Here is a 15451-nt window from a genome sequence, read left to right on the forward strand (position 1 = left end):
CTCATTGGCACTCACACCACATCTTCCTATATCTATATAAGTAAAGATATAGTACTTAATTGATTTTAATAAATTTTCAAAATCTTGTAACAGTTTATTTTAATAAAACAATTTACTCTTTGTGAAATTACTTTTCCGAAACATGCAGCGCTAATGATGTGTTGATTTATTTAATTTTTGCATACAATTTGTAATTCTTTAAACTCTTTAATGGTCGTTATTTGTATTCCTTAAGTATTGAAATGAAACTCTAGATAGACATGTTTCCATTATAAGTCATTGGTTTGATTTCCTTAGTTTTTGACATCTGATCAATAACCCATATGTTCTATTTTAAGATGTTTATATACAATAAAGATCAAGCTTAATTTGTTTTGTGCCTATTCTTAGAAATTGCAAACTGAAATGAAGCTGTATATAGATCGCTTATATACGTGCTATAGCAGTTAAATCTCCTCTTATGTACAAAGATCTATTTAATTTCTCAGCCATGAAATCGAATTATCGAGTTCCCAGGTGTTTCAAGTATCCATGATGGCAAATTTTTATTGAAGTTTGTTTGTAAATATTTGAATGGTGTGAATTCTATTGTTGTTGGAGGTTGAAATAATTTACAAAGTATCTCATTATCACAGTGATTAATTTTAACGAGCCTGTAAATTTTGTTTAAGAGTAACACTACTTCGATTATTTGTTTTATTTATGTTTCAAGTTTCTATTTGAAAAGAATCGTTAAGCTCTATGTTGAGAATGATGCTTCAACTTCCAATAATAACGATTTCCGGAATTGATAGTTTGGCATTTCTATCTTTCATCTTTGTGTAATGATGTCATTAACCGCAGAACTATATTAGTGTGTGACGTTGAGCACATTTCTTTTTAACCATACTTCAAAGTTTCTGACTATACTTACTTTTAATTTAATTGATCCGCCATTATTTTTTCCTTTATAAGATTAATTACTCCTGTTTTATACTTTAAACAGCTAGAAAGTCTTCCTTATTTGTAGCATTGTGTTTTAATATTAAAAGAGTTCTAGTATATACTTTTTATTTTGATCAATATTTATGCACTCCTGGAGAACGGAGCAATGAAATAAAGGTATTCCTCAAAGGATTCTCTTATCTAGTCTGATTGGTCAATATGGCATTTCTGATAACACTGCAATTGTGTGGCTTATTTATCAAGATATTTATACGATATCATTATTATTGCATTTTTTGACAGTTATTTTATGAATAAAACTTTTCAGACAACTCAATTTCAATTATTAACAATACTGTGGAAGAATACGCACCCAGCAAAAGGAAAGAACCACAATTTGTTTCCGGTAATGCAATAAATCCTCAAGGTAATATCTATGAAAACCAGATACATCAACCTGCACGTAACCTTGATGACAGGCAACGCATTAACCAGTTTCCATCTGAAAATATTGATAATGGTACTAACTGCATCCTGTGTTGTTTCATTTTGTTTCCCAGATTTTAGATTTTACATGTTTTCAATGTTGTTCTGCACGTCTAGATTTACCATGTTTTCGATGTTGTTCTGCACGTCTAGATGTATCATGTTTTCGATGTTGTTCTGCACGTCTAGATTTATCATGTTTTCGTTGTTGTTCTGCATGTCTAGATTTACCATGTTTTCGATGTTGTTCTGCACGTTTCATCCTCAACGGACCTCTTTGTTGATTATTTTCTTGCTCTTATGTCCTGTTTCCTTCTTTACATTATACTGTTATCATTAATCTAAAGTTTAATTTGTTTTCCTATCTTGGTTCTTGTATTGCTTTAATCTGTATTTAATTTTGCGACGTTTTATTTTTCTTGATGACGTTTGTATTTTTCTTTCAAGTATGATGTGTATTTATTTGATTTTCCTCCGCATGTCTGGTTAGATATATACAGTTTAACTGTCAAAACGTTCTGTTGTTTTCACAGTATGTGTTTGCCTTTTTCTTTTATTGTATTTCATCATTAAAGCTATCTTCATTTATACAATATAAATGTAACTTATATCAATTCAAAGAAGGATAACTCAACTTGATTTCACGCACTTTTCTGTTCATATATTTTTAAATCTTTATTTTCATATCATCTTTTGTTTTTGTATATAATTGGTTCACATACTTATACATCTTTACTATTCTTAACTTGGATATAAACAATATATAAACATCAGTCCTATTTATTGTTCAAATTTTGTTGATACTTTATTCTTTCAGCTTATTAGTATAAAGCACGATATAACAATCGGTCTTTTATACTGTAAACATTTCATAATATTTGATTCTTTTTAGCTTATGGATATAAACCACGTTATAAAGATAGATCATATATTAAAATTGTGGACCTGCGCGTGAAGGGTAAATATATGAAGCATATGCCTACATAGGATGTTTTACCATGCCTATATGAATTTTTAAAGCATGCGCTGTCTTAACTAAATATTTCAAATTATTAACATGGAAGACTAAATGTACTGATGCATTTTCTTCCCTGAATGCTTGACTCCAATTATATGTCAAACTTTTGACCTATATCGGTGCCATGCGATTTGTACGTAAATCTCTGACTCAACGTGAATATTTCATCCGTTTGCATGTCAAACGCTTGTACTCTATCCATACCTTGCAAGATCTATGACTCATCGTGGAGGAATTTGATCCTCCTCATATGAAACAAATGGATCACATTTCATGTTAATGTTAGTTATTAACTATCTAGCATGTGTATACTTATACTAATCCAAAGTCTCAATTTTGGATGGTTTTGATATGTGACTGATACTATCCAGTGCTGAGATCCAGTGTTTGCTGTATTGACTCGTGTCTATTATTTCCCTTCATTGTAAAAAAGGCTGTTGCATTAATTACTACGTTGATGTGAGGACTCATGTATATCAGAAATCATGATATCTACATCACGGTTTTACATTGATTGTTATTTTGGATACAAATATACATATACGTTTCAGATTTAGTATAGGGTTGTACAATCATGAGTATCGTTCCAATGAACACTTTAACCTTTTAATGTCTTTCAATTTTTATATTTCATTATCTCATTAGTTTAAAACCACTTCCATTAAAAATGTGGTAACAGTGACATGAGAACCCTGCTCTTACATTATTATCCTATTCAGCAGAGTTTTCTTTTGATGTCGCCATGTGATATTCAATAATCTGTTTGGATGAATGAGTGAATGCATTGTTTTTACGGATATGCAGACATTGATATCTCCTTGTTTCCTTTCATGAAACTATAGAAATATTGCATAGAGTTAACAGTGCATGTCTGTAATGTTATTAGATTCGATTTTGTTTTATTGAAATATCTCTTTTTTTTAACACTCTAATTGATTCTTTATTGCACATATTGCTGTTTAACAAGTAAACTTGGTGTACAGCATTTCATCAAGTTTTATTGAAATATCAACAAATGTAATTTATTTCTGATTTACTTACTTGGAAATATAAGGAATAATCTGGAAAAGTGCTTGTATATAAAAGAGGATTTGATCTCCTCGCTTTCATTTTGTATTTCACTGCTTTGATAACTGAAAGATTTATAAAGAAGTATCATTTCTATGGACAATAATCCCTTGTTTATCACGGTTAATCACTGTCTTATTATTGCGTATGTTTTCCATAGTTGACAGATTTAGAAGTCGTTATTACATTGGTTTGTAAATTTATAACTGATGGGAACGTCAATCGTTAGTAACTTTCCAATTCTTCAAGACGTCACTCAACAGAGACTCTTAGAGTTAAATTTGCATTGATCATACAATTGATAATATGGAATGAAAATAAGAACTGTTCATTGGTAATTGTTGGTTTAATATATAATCTGTTTCTTTTCAGCTGCTGCTGTTTGTAAAAATGTCTTAACGTGATGAAAAAAAAAATGTTTCTATTCATTTCATAGAACAGAAAATATTTGTTTCTGTGCATTTCATTTAGAACAGAAAATATTTGCAATGTTAATTTTCTAGTGCTTTTTGTTAAAAGATTGAAATTGAAAAATAGATAATGATGTATCTTTTATTTAAAAAAAAACACGTATATGTTTGTTTAGTACAAAGTATTAATTGTTTTCCTTGCTAACGGTCAATGAATAAAAGACATTATAGTAATGAAATTAAATTTATTACAATAAAAAGATGTAGCAGGGGACATTTTCATTATTTTATTTATCATCCTCAAACGTTCTTTATTCAAGCTTGACTAAACCCACTTAAGTACAAAACATGTTGTTTTTTTTTATATACAACTTATTAATGCTTTACATTTTTGGGACAAACCTTTGTAATTGCTTATTAAGCTAATTGTTTTCATTATGGTTTGTAAATATTTTCAGAGTTCTATCAGTCTGACAAAGACCTTTCAAATCAGGAAAAGCTTCAGACATATTTGTTAATACAAAGATATTTTGCAGTGAAATGATAAAGTAACATACTATGTTTTAACATTTTTCAGCTGTTTCTGGATGTACCAGAAACCAAGGAGGATGTGATCATATCTGTGTCGACAGTTATAACGGTCATTTCTATTGTCGGTGTCGAGAAGGTTACCAACTACAGTCTGACGGGAAATCATGTAGAGGTATAGTAAATACAAAATAATGGGAAGGAATGAAGTCAAGAATTTCCGCGGCGGACTTACTATCAAAACAAATCCAAAATAATGTTAAATCAAAATTGTGTTAAAACTGAAAAAAGAACATAAAAATATTTTTACTAATTCTCATTTTAATAAAATTATCTTAAAGAATTGTTTCCTTTTAAGACCATAAAGAATTATTTTGTTTGCGTGAAAAATTCATTCTAAGACTGTGAGCAAATGGAATATAATATATCAATTTGATTTTTTCCTACGGTTTAATCTAGATTATATATATAGGAATCTTTCTCTATTACACATAACTTATAAATGTAAGGTATGTATTTAAAATAGATATAGGAAGATGTGGTGTGAGTGCCAATGAGACAACTCTCCATCCAAATAACAATTTAAAAATTAAACCATTATAGGTTAAAGTACGGCCTTCAACACGGAGCCTTGGCTCACACCGAACAACAAGCTATAAAGGGCCCCAAAATTACTAGTGTAAAACCATTCAAACGGGAAAACCAACGGTCTAATCTATATAAACAAAACGAGAAACGAGAAACACGTATATATTACATAAACAAACGACAACTACTGTACATCAGATTCCTGACTTAGGACAGGTGCAAACATTTGCAGCGGGATTAAACGTTTTAATGGGTCCAAACCTTCTCCCTTTTTCTGAAACAATAGCATAACATCACAACATAGAAAAACATACGATAAAATATCAATTGGCAGACTTAATTCAATCAAAAAACGTATGATTACACAATGAACGAATAAATTTGATCTGCGATATAAATGTTTGAATTGATTGACGAGTCATTTGCATGACATTATTTACATATTTTTTTCAATTTCAATTTCTATTTATCTTTTGTTTCAGTGTCTAATCCTTGTCGTGCATCAAATGGTGGATGTGACCATATATGTAAAAATGACAACGGTAGAGCCTCTTGTCACTGTCGGGATGGATATACGATTTCTAGAGATAGCAGAAAGTGTCTAGGTAATTTGCGAGGACTTATATTAGTTGATATTCGTGCAATAGTCCTTTTATTTCATGGAAATATTTTAAGGGGACATTATGTTTAACATTTAAGACGTCTGCAACACCAAGGAATCCAAAGGCAATCAAACATTTCATAATTTTTTGTTACTTTCTACAGATACTATGACGGTACTGTACATGTTTTGATTGTTTAAAATTAAACTAGCTTGCTGCTCGGTGTGAAGTCCATACTTTTGACACAAATGTTTTTCTTTTACAAATTGTTCCTTGGATAGAGAGTTGTCTCATTGGCATTCATACCACATTTTCTTTTATCTATATATAGACTTAGTTTAAGGTACGATCAAAATTTGACTTTTTAAAATTTTTGATTAATTCATGAAATCGAAGAATTAAAAAAAGAACAAAATACCAGACTCCTTGATTTGTAATCCAAACACGCATTTCGTCTTCATAAAATTTCTGTGGCGCTCGAAAATAAGTCAAAATCAATGCCGAAGTTTGAGACTTTAATCCGATGTTTTGTCTTGTTATACATTGTTATTTCTATTCATTTTATTTATTTTTAGACATCGATGAATGCACTAATGAAAATGGAGGTTGTACACAGTCCTGTATCAATACTGCCGGTTCTTTTAAGTGTACCTGTACACCAGGGTACCAGTTAGGTGTAGACGGTAGAGCTTGTTACAGTAAGTGCTGTTTTTATTACAGTTATTTTCTGTGTTGATCAGTTAGAAAAGCTAGTATCACATAGGCTGTTAAAAAATGTTGTGTAAATAAATGATTTATTTGATTTAGTGCTCCCTAGTTAACTGTTCGTAGATGAACACTATATGATATGATATCATAAGACTGTAGACTACTACTTTTATTTGTGCACATGTTTCTTCCATTCAAGTCCATTGAGGAGCAAAACTATATGATAATATGTATGTCTGGCAGAGGTATCATTCTTCAATTCTTCTCAACTTCTATAGTCAGATGAAATAAAATAATGATGCAATTCAAAACCATATGTTACTTTCATGTGGTTGAATTTAAATATTTAATATGTAAATGGAAAAGGAACTACAACATCAGAACTTTCTCAGAAGTCCTTTTGAACATAAAAACAATCGGTTGCACTGAATAAATTTATGTTTTGATAAAAAAAAGAAATTCTCGATGAAATGATATTGATATTTATTATTTTAATGCTGCATGAAGATGCTAGATGCTATTATGGTAGGTAAAGCACACCTTTCTTTTAATCACAATACAATTGATAAACATAAGAGAAATTTTAAAGGCATACTCTTGCAGTAATTCTGTCTCATCAGTTAAAATCTACAATTTAAAGGAAGGCATATTAAAGTTTAGTTTATGCTCATAATTTACTCTTAAAAAGTAATGTATTTTTTTCTCCAAGAAAAACAAACATAAACAACAAAGTTGAAGCTTACAAAATGTAATCTCATAAGTTAATTTCATAAAGTAACAATAATAACAAATCAATATATCAAAGGAAATGTTTTGTCGAAATAAACGTATGTCATTTATTCTAACATGCTTACTTTAAGAGGTAAGGAAGGCCAGTGATTTAGAGTTTATGAAAGGTAATTGGAATATTTATTGTTGTTTGTTTATATGTGCTAGTGGACATATTGTACTTGTCCAATTAAATACGTCTTTTGTACACAATAGAAAAATAAGATTTCCCCAGTATTTGTTTAATAAATGGAGAAACATCTAAGTTATCAAATCGTTTTTGAATTTGATTATTAAAGACTTTCATTATTTTCGTCAGTTGAACATAATACCCCAAAAATAATTAAAAAAAACCCAATTCAAACTATTGTCGTTCAATATTTCACATTTCTGTAGTTATTAAATAAAACACTGATCTGGGTTTGTTAGTAAATCACGCATTGGTTTTGTTAGTAAATAAAATACTGCTATGGTTTTGTTAAAAAAAAAACCCACTAACTATATGGCTTTGTTAGTAAGTAAAACACGGATATTTGTTTTTGTAGGAATAGAATTAGAATTGGTAGACAGTTGTGCTATACAAAATGGAGGTTGTGCTCATAAATGTCGTCATGGTGATAAAGGTCCCGTATGTTCCTGCAGGAAAGGATACTTCTTACAAGCTGATGAAAAGTCGTGTGCAGGTACACATTTAACCCCTCACAGGTTTTATATCGATTGAAAAAATAGTCTTCTCTTGAAAAACTGAAATTAAAAGTAACTTTAAGCTATTTGCTTTAATTTGAAATAATTTTCAATTATTAATGTCTATCAAATGTTTCAATATTTAAATGTATGTTAAATACTATACACAAACTCTCAATAATGATCATATTTACTTAACACTAATGATTCATCCTTCAACCATTCCTTTGTAGACAGAGATGAGTGTGGATTAGGGGAGGACTGTTGTACACAATTATGTAATAATAAACCTGGTGGATACTCGTGTGGATGTCGAACTGGATTTGTACTAAACCATGATGGATGTGTATGCGATGGTAAGATATTAAAGGGCTACAATGCTTGGTATGGGTTGTTTTACTACCTAGATAACTTATTAACTTCACATACGGTCGAATATTATAGGACTTAACATATTATACTGAGATTTGAACAAAAAATACAACGTAAATTGTGTGTGTTATCTAGATTTGGATTTGTCCAACTAATACACCAGTTAACTCCGAGAAAACTTAGCCTAACTATTTCCTTTTTCCAACTTTTTTCAATTTCACCTAGTTAATAATCTCTTAAAACTTTTTTTGGTTTTAAATTTTGTTAACCTCAATCCGATTGTTGATTGCACAGACATGGACAATAGATAAGATAAAATGTTAATTTGTTAAATAACTGAATAGTACTTTCAAGATTATCTTAACATAGCTACATATATGTCTTGTGCGTTCATTATATGTCAATAATTGTGTATTGGTTACTTTAAAATACTAACTCTCGAAGTGAAAAATTACATTTACAGATGTTGATGAATGTTTGAATGACAATGGCGCATGTGAACAAATATGCGTGAACTCAGAAGGTTCCTATAGTTGTGCATGTAAAGAAGGATTTCGATTGGCTCAAGATAGACGTAGATGTCTCCGTATGTATTGTTTTATTTCATTAATTAAATAGTGTCTTTTAAAGTAAACACAAAATAGTTGCAATTGAATTCATATTTAGGTAGAAAAATAATGGATAAGAACATGATCGTTTATGGTCATCTACAAACTTTAAGGATAAAATTGGACCATGCTCTGAATAAAGTAGAATAAGCGAAAATATTGAATAACAACAATGTATTGTTACATTCAAATTTGTTTTATAAACTTCAACTGTGTAATTAATTATAGGTAGTACAAACAATAAAGTATCTTTAGAAAAAGCAGCATTACTAAGTAATGAACGTTGCTTCTTGGTTCACAGTATCCTTTTCAATAAATACAATTTGTTCTTACCCTATTATTTAAATTATGTTATTTTGATTTAGTTTTAACCCCAGTGACTCCAGCTCCCACTTTGGGACCTGGTCGTGGTGACCTTCCAGATATTAGATTTGACACCACACCTAAAGCTGTAATTCCAATCACGGAATCAGAACATTTAAGAGATGCAGTTATTCAGAGTAAAATTACATTTGGTAGGTTGATTTTGAATCACAATAATCCAGAATTTTTTTTCAAATTTGATTCAAAATATTAATCTTAATACATTTTATATTTATACATGCAGCCTTTAACGGAACACATGTTGGTAAGAATTTCTAACAATATTTTACAAAGAAAATATATTTTGTATATTCAGATAATGTTTTATAAATTTACATAAATAAATTTCTGAATTTATATGACTCTTTTTGTTGAACCAAATCAAAGTATGTGTGTTTTCAGCTACGTCATAAAAAAAGGGTCAGTAGGAATTTTTATTTTAAACATCATCAAGAACTAAGTGTGTATCTAATATGCATGTTGGTGGACCTGGTAAGAGAAACAAAATACCAGGAAAAACCTTGAGACTTTGAAATACCAAAACAATAGTTTTGGGTTGGGGAGTAACTGGTACCGCACATACACGATTATTTAGTTTGTTTTATGTTTAGTTCTTTGCTTGTCGAAATTCCACTGTTGCTTTACATTGTGATCATTGCAACATTATAAAGCAAAGAACTGACATTTTATCTTTCCTTATTATGTATCCCCTTTTAACAGTTAATTTAGAACCAATTTTCCTACGAAAGATGTTTTAAAGATATTTTACATTGTTGAAGTTGAAGAATAAACTATGTATGTAACCTTCAAATTATTTTAGCTAAAACTTAAAAATAATGTCCCTTTCGTCCCATAGTTATTTCACTGTTACTGTTTGTTGATCTTATATTTTGTGCTGAACATACAGTGCATGTATTTATCTAATTTAGTTCTAATTTTCGTAATTTGAGAACCAAATGCACCTCGAGCACACCCAAATGCGCGTTTTAATCGCTTTGAATTAGGAAAACGTTTTTTTAATTTTTATCATACCGGTTAAAATTGTATTTTGAAAGTACTTGAATGCGGGGCTTCTTTTACCCACAAATATTAGTCTCTCATGAAAAAAATAACAAAATTAATAATACTTATTTTCTTCATGAGTGTTAACTATTTTGTTTTTCATGTACAGAATGCCGACTAGGAACATTTGGTGACGAATGCGAGTATGACTGTTACAATTGTCAGAATGATGCAAGATGCACTGCAGAGAAAGATGGATGCATTTGTACAACTGGCTGGATAGGTCCGATCTGCAACGATACATGTCCAAAGGTAAATTAAATGCAAAAGTAGTTTTCAGATGCTTATATCTTACCACGAAGATGCAATCTTATATCTTACCACGAAGATGCAATTTAAACGTCATTTGCTGTATCACCCTCCATGGAAATGGCATAGATTAAAAAAAGTTTTGTAACAAGTCAAGAATATGACAGTTGTTTTCCATTCGTAAGATGTGTTTTAGCTTTTGATTTTGGTTTTAGAATCCCTAGGAGTTCGTTTTTTTTTCCATCAATATATATATATGTCCCGAGTAGAATTTTATATTGCACGAGCTTACGAGTGCAATATATGTTCTACGAGGGATTACATACTTCGTATGTAAAATTTAAGTATTTAAACAGGTGCGTTTGCAAAGACGTTTCTGCTGTTATGGTTTTATTGCACCCGATACCGATTTTAGGGCGTAGGAATTTTGTTAAGTAATAACTCCGTATAAGCCGTAAAAGATGAACACTTTAGAAAATTTTTGTAAGCTTTATATCACGATCATAAACAGTACACAAGGCCATTAACGAATGATTTCAACTTCATTGGAATGATAATGCACCATACCAACAAGTTCACTCTAGTATTAATGCTATCATACGAACGTCTTTATAATTTTAGGGACATTTTGGAGATGGTTGTAATGCTTTATGTACCTGTCAGAACGGCGGGTCATGTGATGCTGTTTCTGGTGTTTGTATTTGTCCACCAGGGGTCAAGGGAGACAACTGTGAGGATGGTTGCCCACCTGGGTACTACAAACAAAACTGTGACCAAAAATGTCCGACACATTGTCCTAACGGGTTTTGTAATCGAATTTTTGGTTTTTGTGAATGTGGTGTTGGATTTTTCGGACCATCGTGTAACCATCCATGTCCAGAATGGACTTTTGGAGCAAATTGTTTGGAACAGTGTACATGTCATCATGAAAATACAGAGACATGTGATAATAAGGTGAGACATTATTTTGTTTAATTTTATAAACAATGAGCTTTGAAAATAATAAAAAATTCTAGTTTTAATTCAGAGATATTACTGAATTATTTACTTGATTTGAAGGTAGATGTAAGGGATACGATAATTAGAATGCAATTAACCATACAACAGAACATAGACATATGCATACGACTAGTAACACTAGACAAGTATTTTTAATAGCATATTCTCTCTGAGCCAATACAGTTTGTTTGAATTTATAACAAGTAATATGTTTTTAATTAAAACTTTCAGCTGCATTTTTTAAGGATACGGTAAATGAAGAATTACAGACAGAATGTTTCACATCCTTTTGAAGGATTTGACGGGATGAACGAGAATTAGTACGAATATACAAATTTTAGAAAAGATAGCGCTATATCAAACATTTTTTTACATTTATGACGTGCTAACACATCCATCTCGGTTTCTTGTATTTCTCGAGAACCACGTGTCGAGGATGCATTATGTTCTTTGCTTTTATGTAAAATTAACATGTATTCTTGCTTTACTAGATTGGAAAATGTATATGTAAACCTGGATTGCATGGTAAGAATTGCGACCAAAAATGTGAAGATGGTTTCTATGGAAGGCAGTGTCAACAGCAGTGTAATTGTCCCACATCCTTTAAATGTGACCATGTGACCGGAACATGCCTTTATAACTGCCCAGCTGGTTGGATTGGAGCAAGATGTGATCAAAGTAAGAAAATTGACAACCTTGTATTCAATAACATGGCTGTTTGAAGTTTTAATTTTGAATTGAATGGGGCTTCACAATTTTGAGATTTATATTAACTTATGTTTTGTTTTGAAAACAAGAAATGCGTTGTCACAATTTATTGAAGAAGACAATTTGCACATGTCACAACTGTCAGGAAGATTGAATTAATTTGGCGATTCCCAAAGCTTCGGCTTAAATCTCATTTACTAATAAGACACGGACCGTTCTGATTTCAATTTTGAATTGCCAGTATGTCATAGTGTTGCACGCTTTCTTTTTACTGGTACATAAATAGATACTCCTATACAAGATGGTTTGAATCAAATGGCTTGTAAGATTATATGTAAACCTATTTTAAAGCAAATTTATGCAGTTTTCTAACTCAAATTTTTGAAATCAAGATTTTTCTTGTAATATATTTAAAACTATTAAAATGATTTTCTATAATGTTAAAATTCGTAAATAATGGACTGAATGTAAAAATTGCAGAATTATGGATGTATTATTTCCCTGATATCAGGACCGTCAACCTTTGTAATTGCAGAAGATGTTATTATATGTGTCCTGTAAATGGTACAAACATATGATAAATTTAACAAATACTATACATATTTACATCTTTTAATAAAACATCTTTTGTACATTTAACATTACAAGTTAAGTTTGTTCTACTCTATAACATATAACAGGTCAAAACTCATTGATTCACTTTCTATGTCTGAACATGCAGTTTTAATGTATTCGTATTAAAACAACCCCTCTTAAACAACCGTTTTCTACCTATAAAATATGTCTTAGTAAATCATTGACCTTTCCATTGCATTATTTGTGTTGTACCTAATTGCAATTTGGCAATTTCTAAACCTCTTATGGAAATGTATGACCAAAAGGTTGCAAAACAAGACCTTTGTAATTCATTATATTATAAGGTATCATTTTGAAGCTTCGTACGTATTATGTTTTTTTTCAAACACAACACCAGATCGTTTACCATTGTTTTATTTATAATCAGATTTGAAAAACACTATCAGGAAATAAAACTTAATAAAATTCCAAACTTCGAGAAAAAAGCTTTTAAAAATAACTAACTGGTTTCTTAAAAGTTCAAACTAATGTTTTGTTGTTATTTTTATTGCATGCTAATTGTATAGTTAATTGTATAGTTCATTTTTCTTCATATACTTTTTGATGTATCACACGTTTTATTTGTGAACATTGAACAAACTCTTTTTATATTCCTTATTGTAGATATTCTTCTCTAAATTAATAATTCCCCAAATGTTGTTATGATACTATAAACCCATCATAGTTTTGTCGACAATCGGTATTCTGAATCACAGATTACTACGGATTGCATCTCCTTTGATCTCTCGTCATTGATGACATCCCCGAATGAGTAACAATACGAGTGTTACTTGTATATCATTGATTACCGTTACAAGTTAACCACCAGATTTTGATAACGTTAAGGTTGATCTTTATGATTAATTTATTTTTATGGTGTAAAAAAAGACAAATTCAATGTCTGTATTTTTCTTTTGAATTTCAGGGTCCTTCTTCCAGTTTTGCATTTCAACAAATAGCGTCTTCAATTCTAAAGAGTTTACAATGACAGAAAAAAATGACTTATTGATACAATCTCTTGAAAAAGTGTCAAAACACAAACGTGTATCTTTGGTATCGGAATCTGACCTTAATAGTTTGAAAATTGAAATCAGCACATTTGTTTTGAAATATGGGCTTAACTTCAAAAGAAAATGAAAACACAAATTTTATTATTCTTAATAATCAGAATTATTACATTGGTTGCTATGAATAACATTGATTTCCCAGTTAAATGAAAACCGATAATTTCAGATGTGAAATAAACGTGGTTATTTCACTCTCTAACGTCATTAAACAATAGGCGTTGTCAAGACGTCAATAACGGCGGACCAAGACAAATTGTGAATGCGTACGAAAACGATATAGTTCCTTACATGTTTTACATTAACTTCTTTACAAAAAATCCTTTTGCCAATGTTATAAAAAGGATAACTAATTAAAGAATTCAAATATCGAAAAATATTCAACTCGTGACCTAACAACACTGATAATTAGTTCATGCGCTACCCGCATTCGTGAATTAATTTGTTGTTCGGTCACTCGTTGAATATTTTGTTCTACTTGAAATGTTCGATTAGTTATTTTAAAGATATCATATGTGATGCCCATTTAATTACGCAACACACTCACTGCCAGAATAACAGTCCTCAGGTTCACTTAATATTAAATGTTTGAGAATCAAACATACTATACTTTAAAAGCATGATTCACAAAACATCAACGATGTGGTCGAGCTTAGAATATGTGTATTTAGATTTTATAAGTTTATGTTTTTTATTGTTTAAATACGTTCATTATATTAGCTTTGTATTTATTCAATGCATTAGTAAATCGTTTTATCATTTAGCATTGTTTAGGTTTGATTTATAGAATTAGAAAATCGTTGTGTTATTATTTTTTGTATCTGTTTTTATATTTACTTTATTTATATTTTCTTTGTTTTTTTCTCTCTCTCTTAAAAACATGAATAGGTTGTCCAAAGGGTAAATATGGAAAACATTGTAAACATAGTTGTGATTGTCGAGGAAGTCCGTGTAATCCAGAAACGGGCCATTGCGTCTGTGAGGCAGGAAAACGTGGGAAACATTGTAAACATAGTGAGTTACAGCTAACAAAACTACTAATACTATGGACTAGTTTTCTAATCAATAATTGCTGTAGCTAGAAATTGGTTTATCAAGACAATACAAAGTGTCGTATTTCAACGTTTAAAAAATCTTATGCATTCTGAAAAAAAAAACACTTTCTAAGTAGACAGTTCAGGCGGGATAGATTCTAGGGTCAGTAGGGAATAGCGATAAGGTGAATTGGCGAATTAACGGTTTCATAGGGAGTTCAAGAATGATAAGAAATCTAAACAGAGAAATTTGAAAAGGATATCATATATTCAACGACAGTATCGTAAACAAATAAGATACTTCACAATCACATCTTAATAGATTCACTGATTACGTAAATGGTGAATTTATTAAGTATTCAGCATGTTCAGTGAATTAAAATCTATGAATACTAGTATTGCTTATATAAAATTATTCTATTCTGGCATTGTGTTTAAAATCTATATTAAGAAATAAAAACAAAACATGATACAGTAATTTGATAATGGATACAGGAAGGGGGCTAAATAAAACGAATGAAAGAAAATCTATAGAATATTTTTGTTTTAACAAAAAGTCATTAACCTATACAATCCATCGAAATAGGAACATA

At 30.3% G+C, this 15451-nt stretch overlaps 1 protein-coding gene across 4 annotated transcripts in view; it reads left to right on the forward strand.

Annotated features, from left to right (window-relative positions):
- LOC134692094 (multiple epidermal growth factor-like domains protein 6) overlaps positions 1-15451 on the forward strand; it is a 108525-nt gene that overhangs the window by 77776 nt on the left and 15298 nt on the right. For 3 of the 4 annotated variants that reach the window (XM_063552480.1, XM_063552479.1, XM_063552481.1), the window contains exons 7-19: positions 1253-1351; positions 2303-2368; positions 4484-4609; positions 5505-5627; positions 6200-6322; positions 7646-7783; positions 8018-8140; positions 8620-8742; positions 9130-9279; positions 10299-10441; positions 11060-11392; positions 11929-12115; positions 14713-14838. In XM_063552480.1, coding sequence (XP_063408550.1) covers positions 1253-1351; positions 2303-2368; positions 4484-4609; positions 5505-5627; positions 6200-6322; positions 7646-7783; positions 8018-8140; positions 8620-8742; positions 9130-9279; positions 10299-10441; positions 11060-11392; positions 11929-12115; positions 14713-14838 — 1860 coding nt within the window. The remainder of the gene's footprint in view (positions 1-1252; positions 1352-2302; positions 2369-4483; positions 4610-5504; positions 5628-6199; positions 6323-7645; positions 7784-8017; positions 8141-8619; positions 8743-9129; positions 9280-10298; positions 10442-11059; positions 11393-11928; positions 12116-14712; positions 14839-15451) is intronic. The other variant, XM_063552482.1, reaches the window with a different exon arrangement.

This window comes from Mytilus trossulus, chromosome 12 (genome assembly GCF_036588685.1).
Source record: "Mytilus trossulus isolate FHL-02 chromosome 12, PNRI_Mtr1.1.1.hap1, whole genome shotgun sequence".
Taxonomy (NCBI): domain Eukaryota; kingdom Metazoa; phylum Mollusca; class Bivalvia; order Mytilida; family Mytilidae; genus Mytilus; species Mytilus trossulus.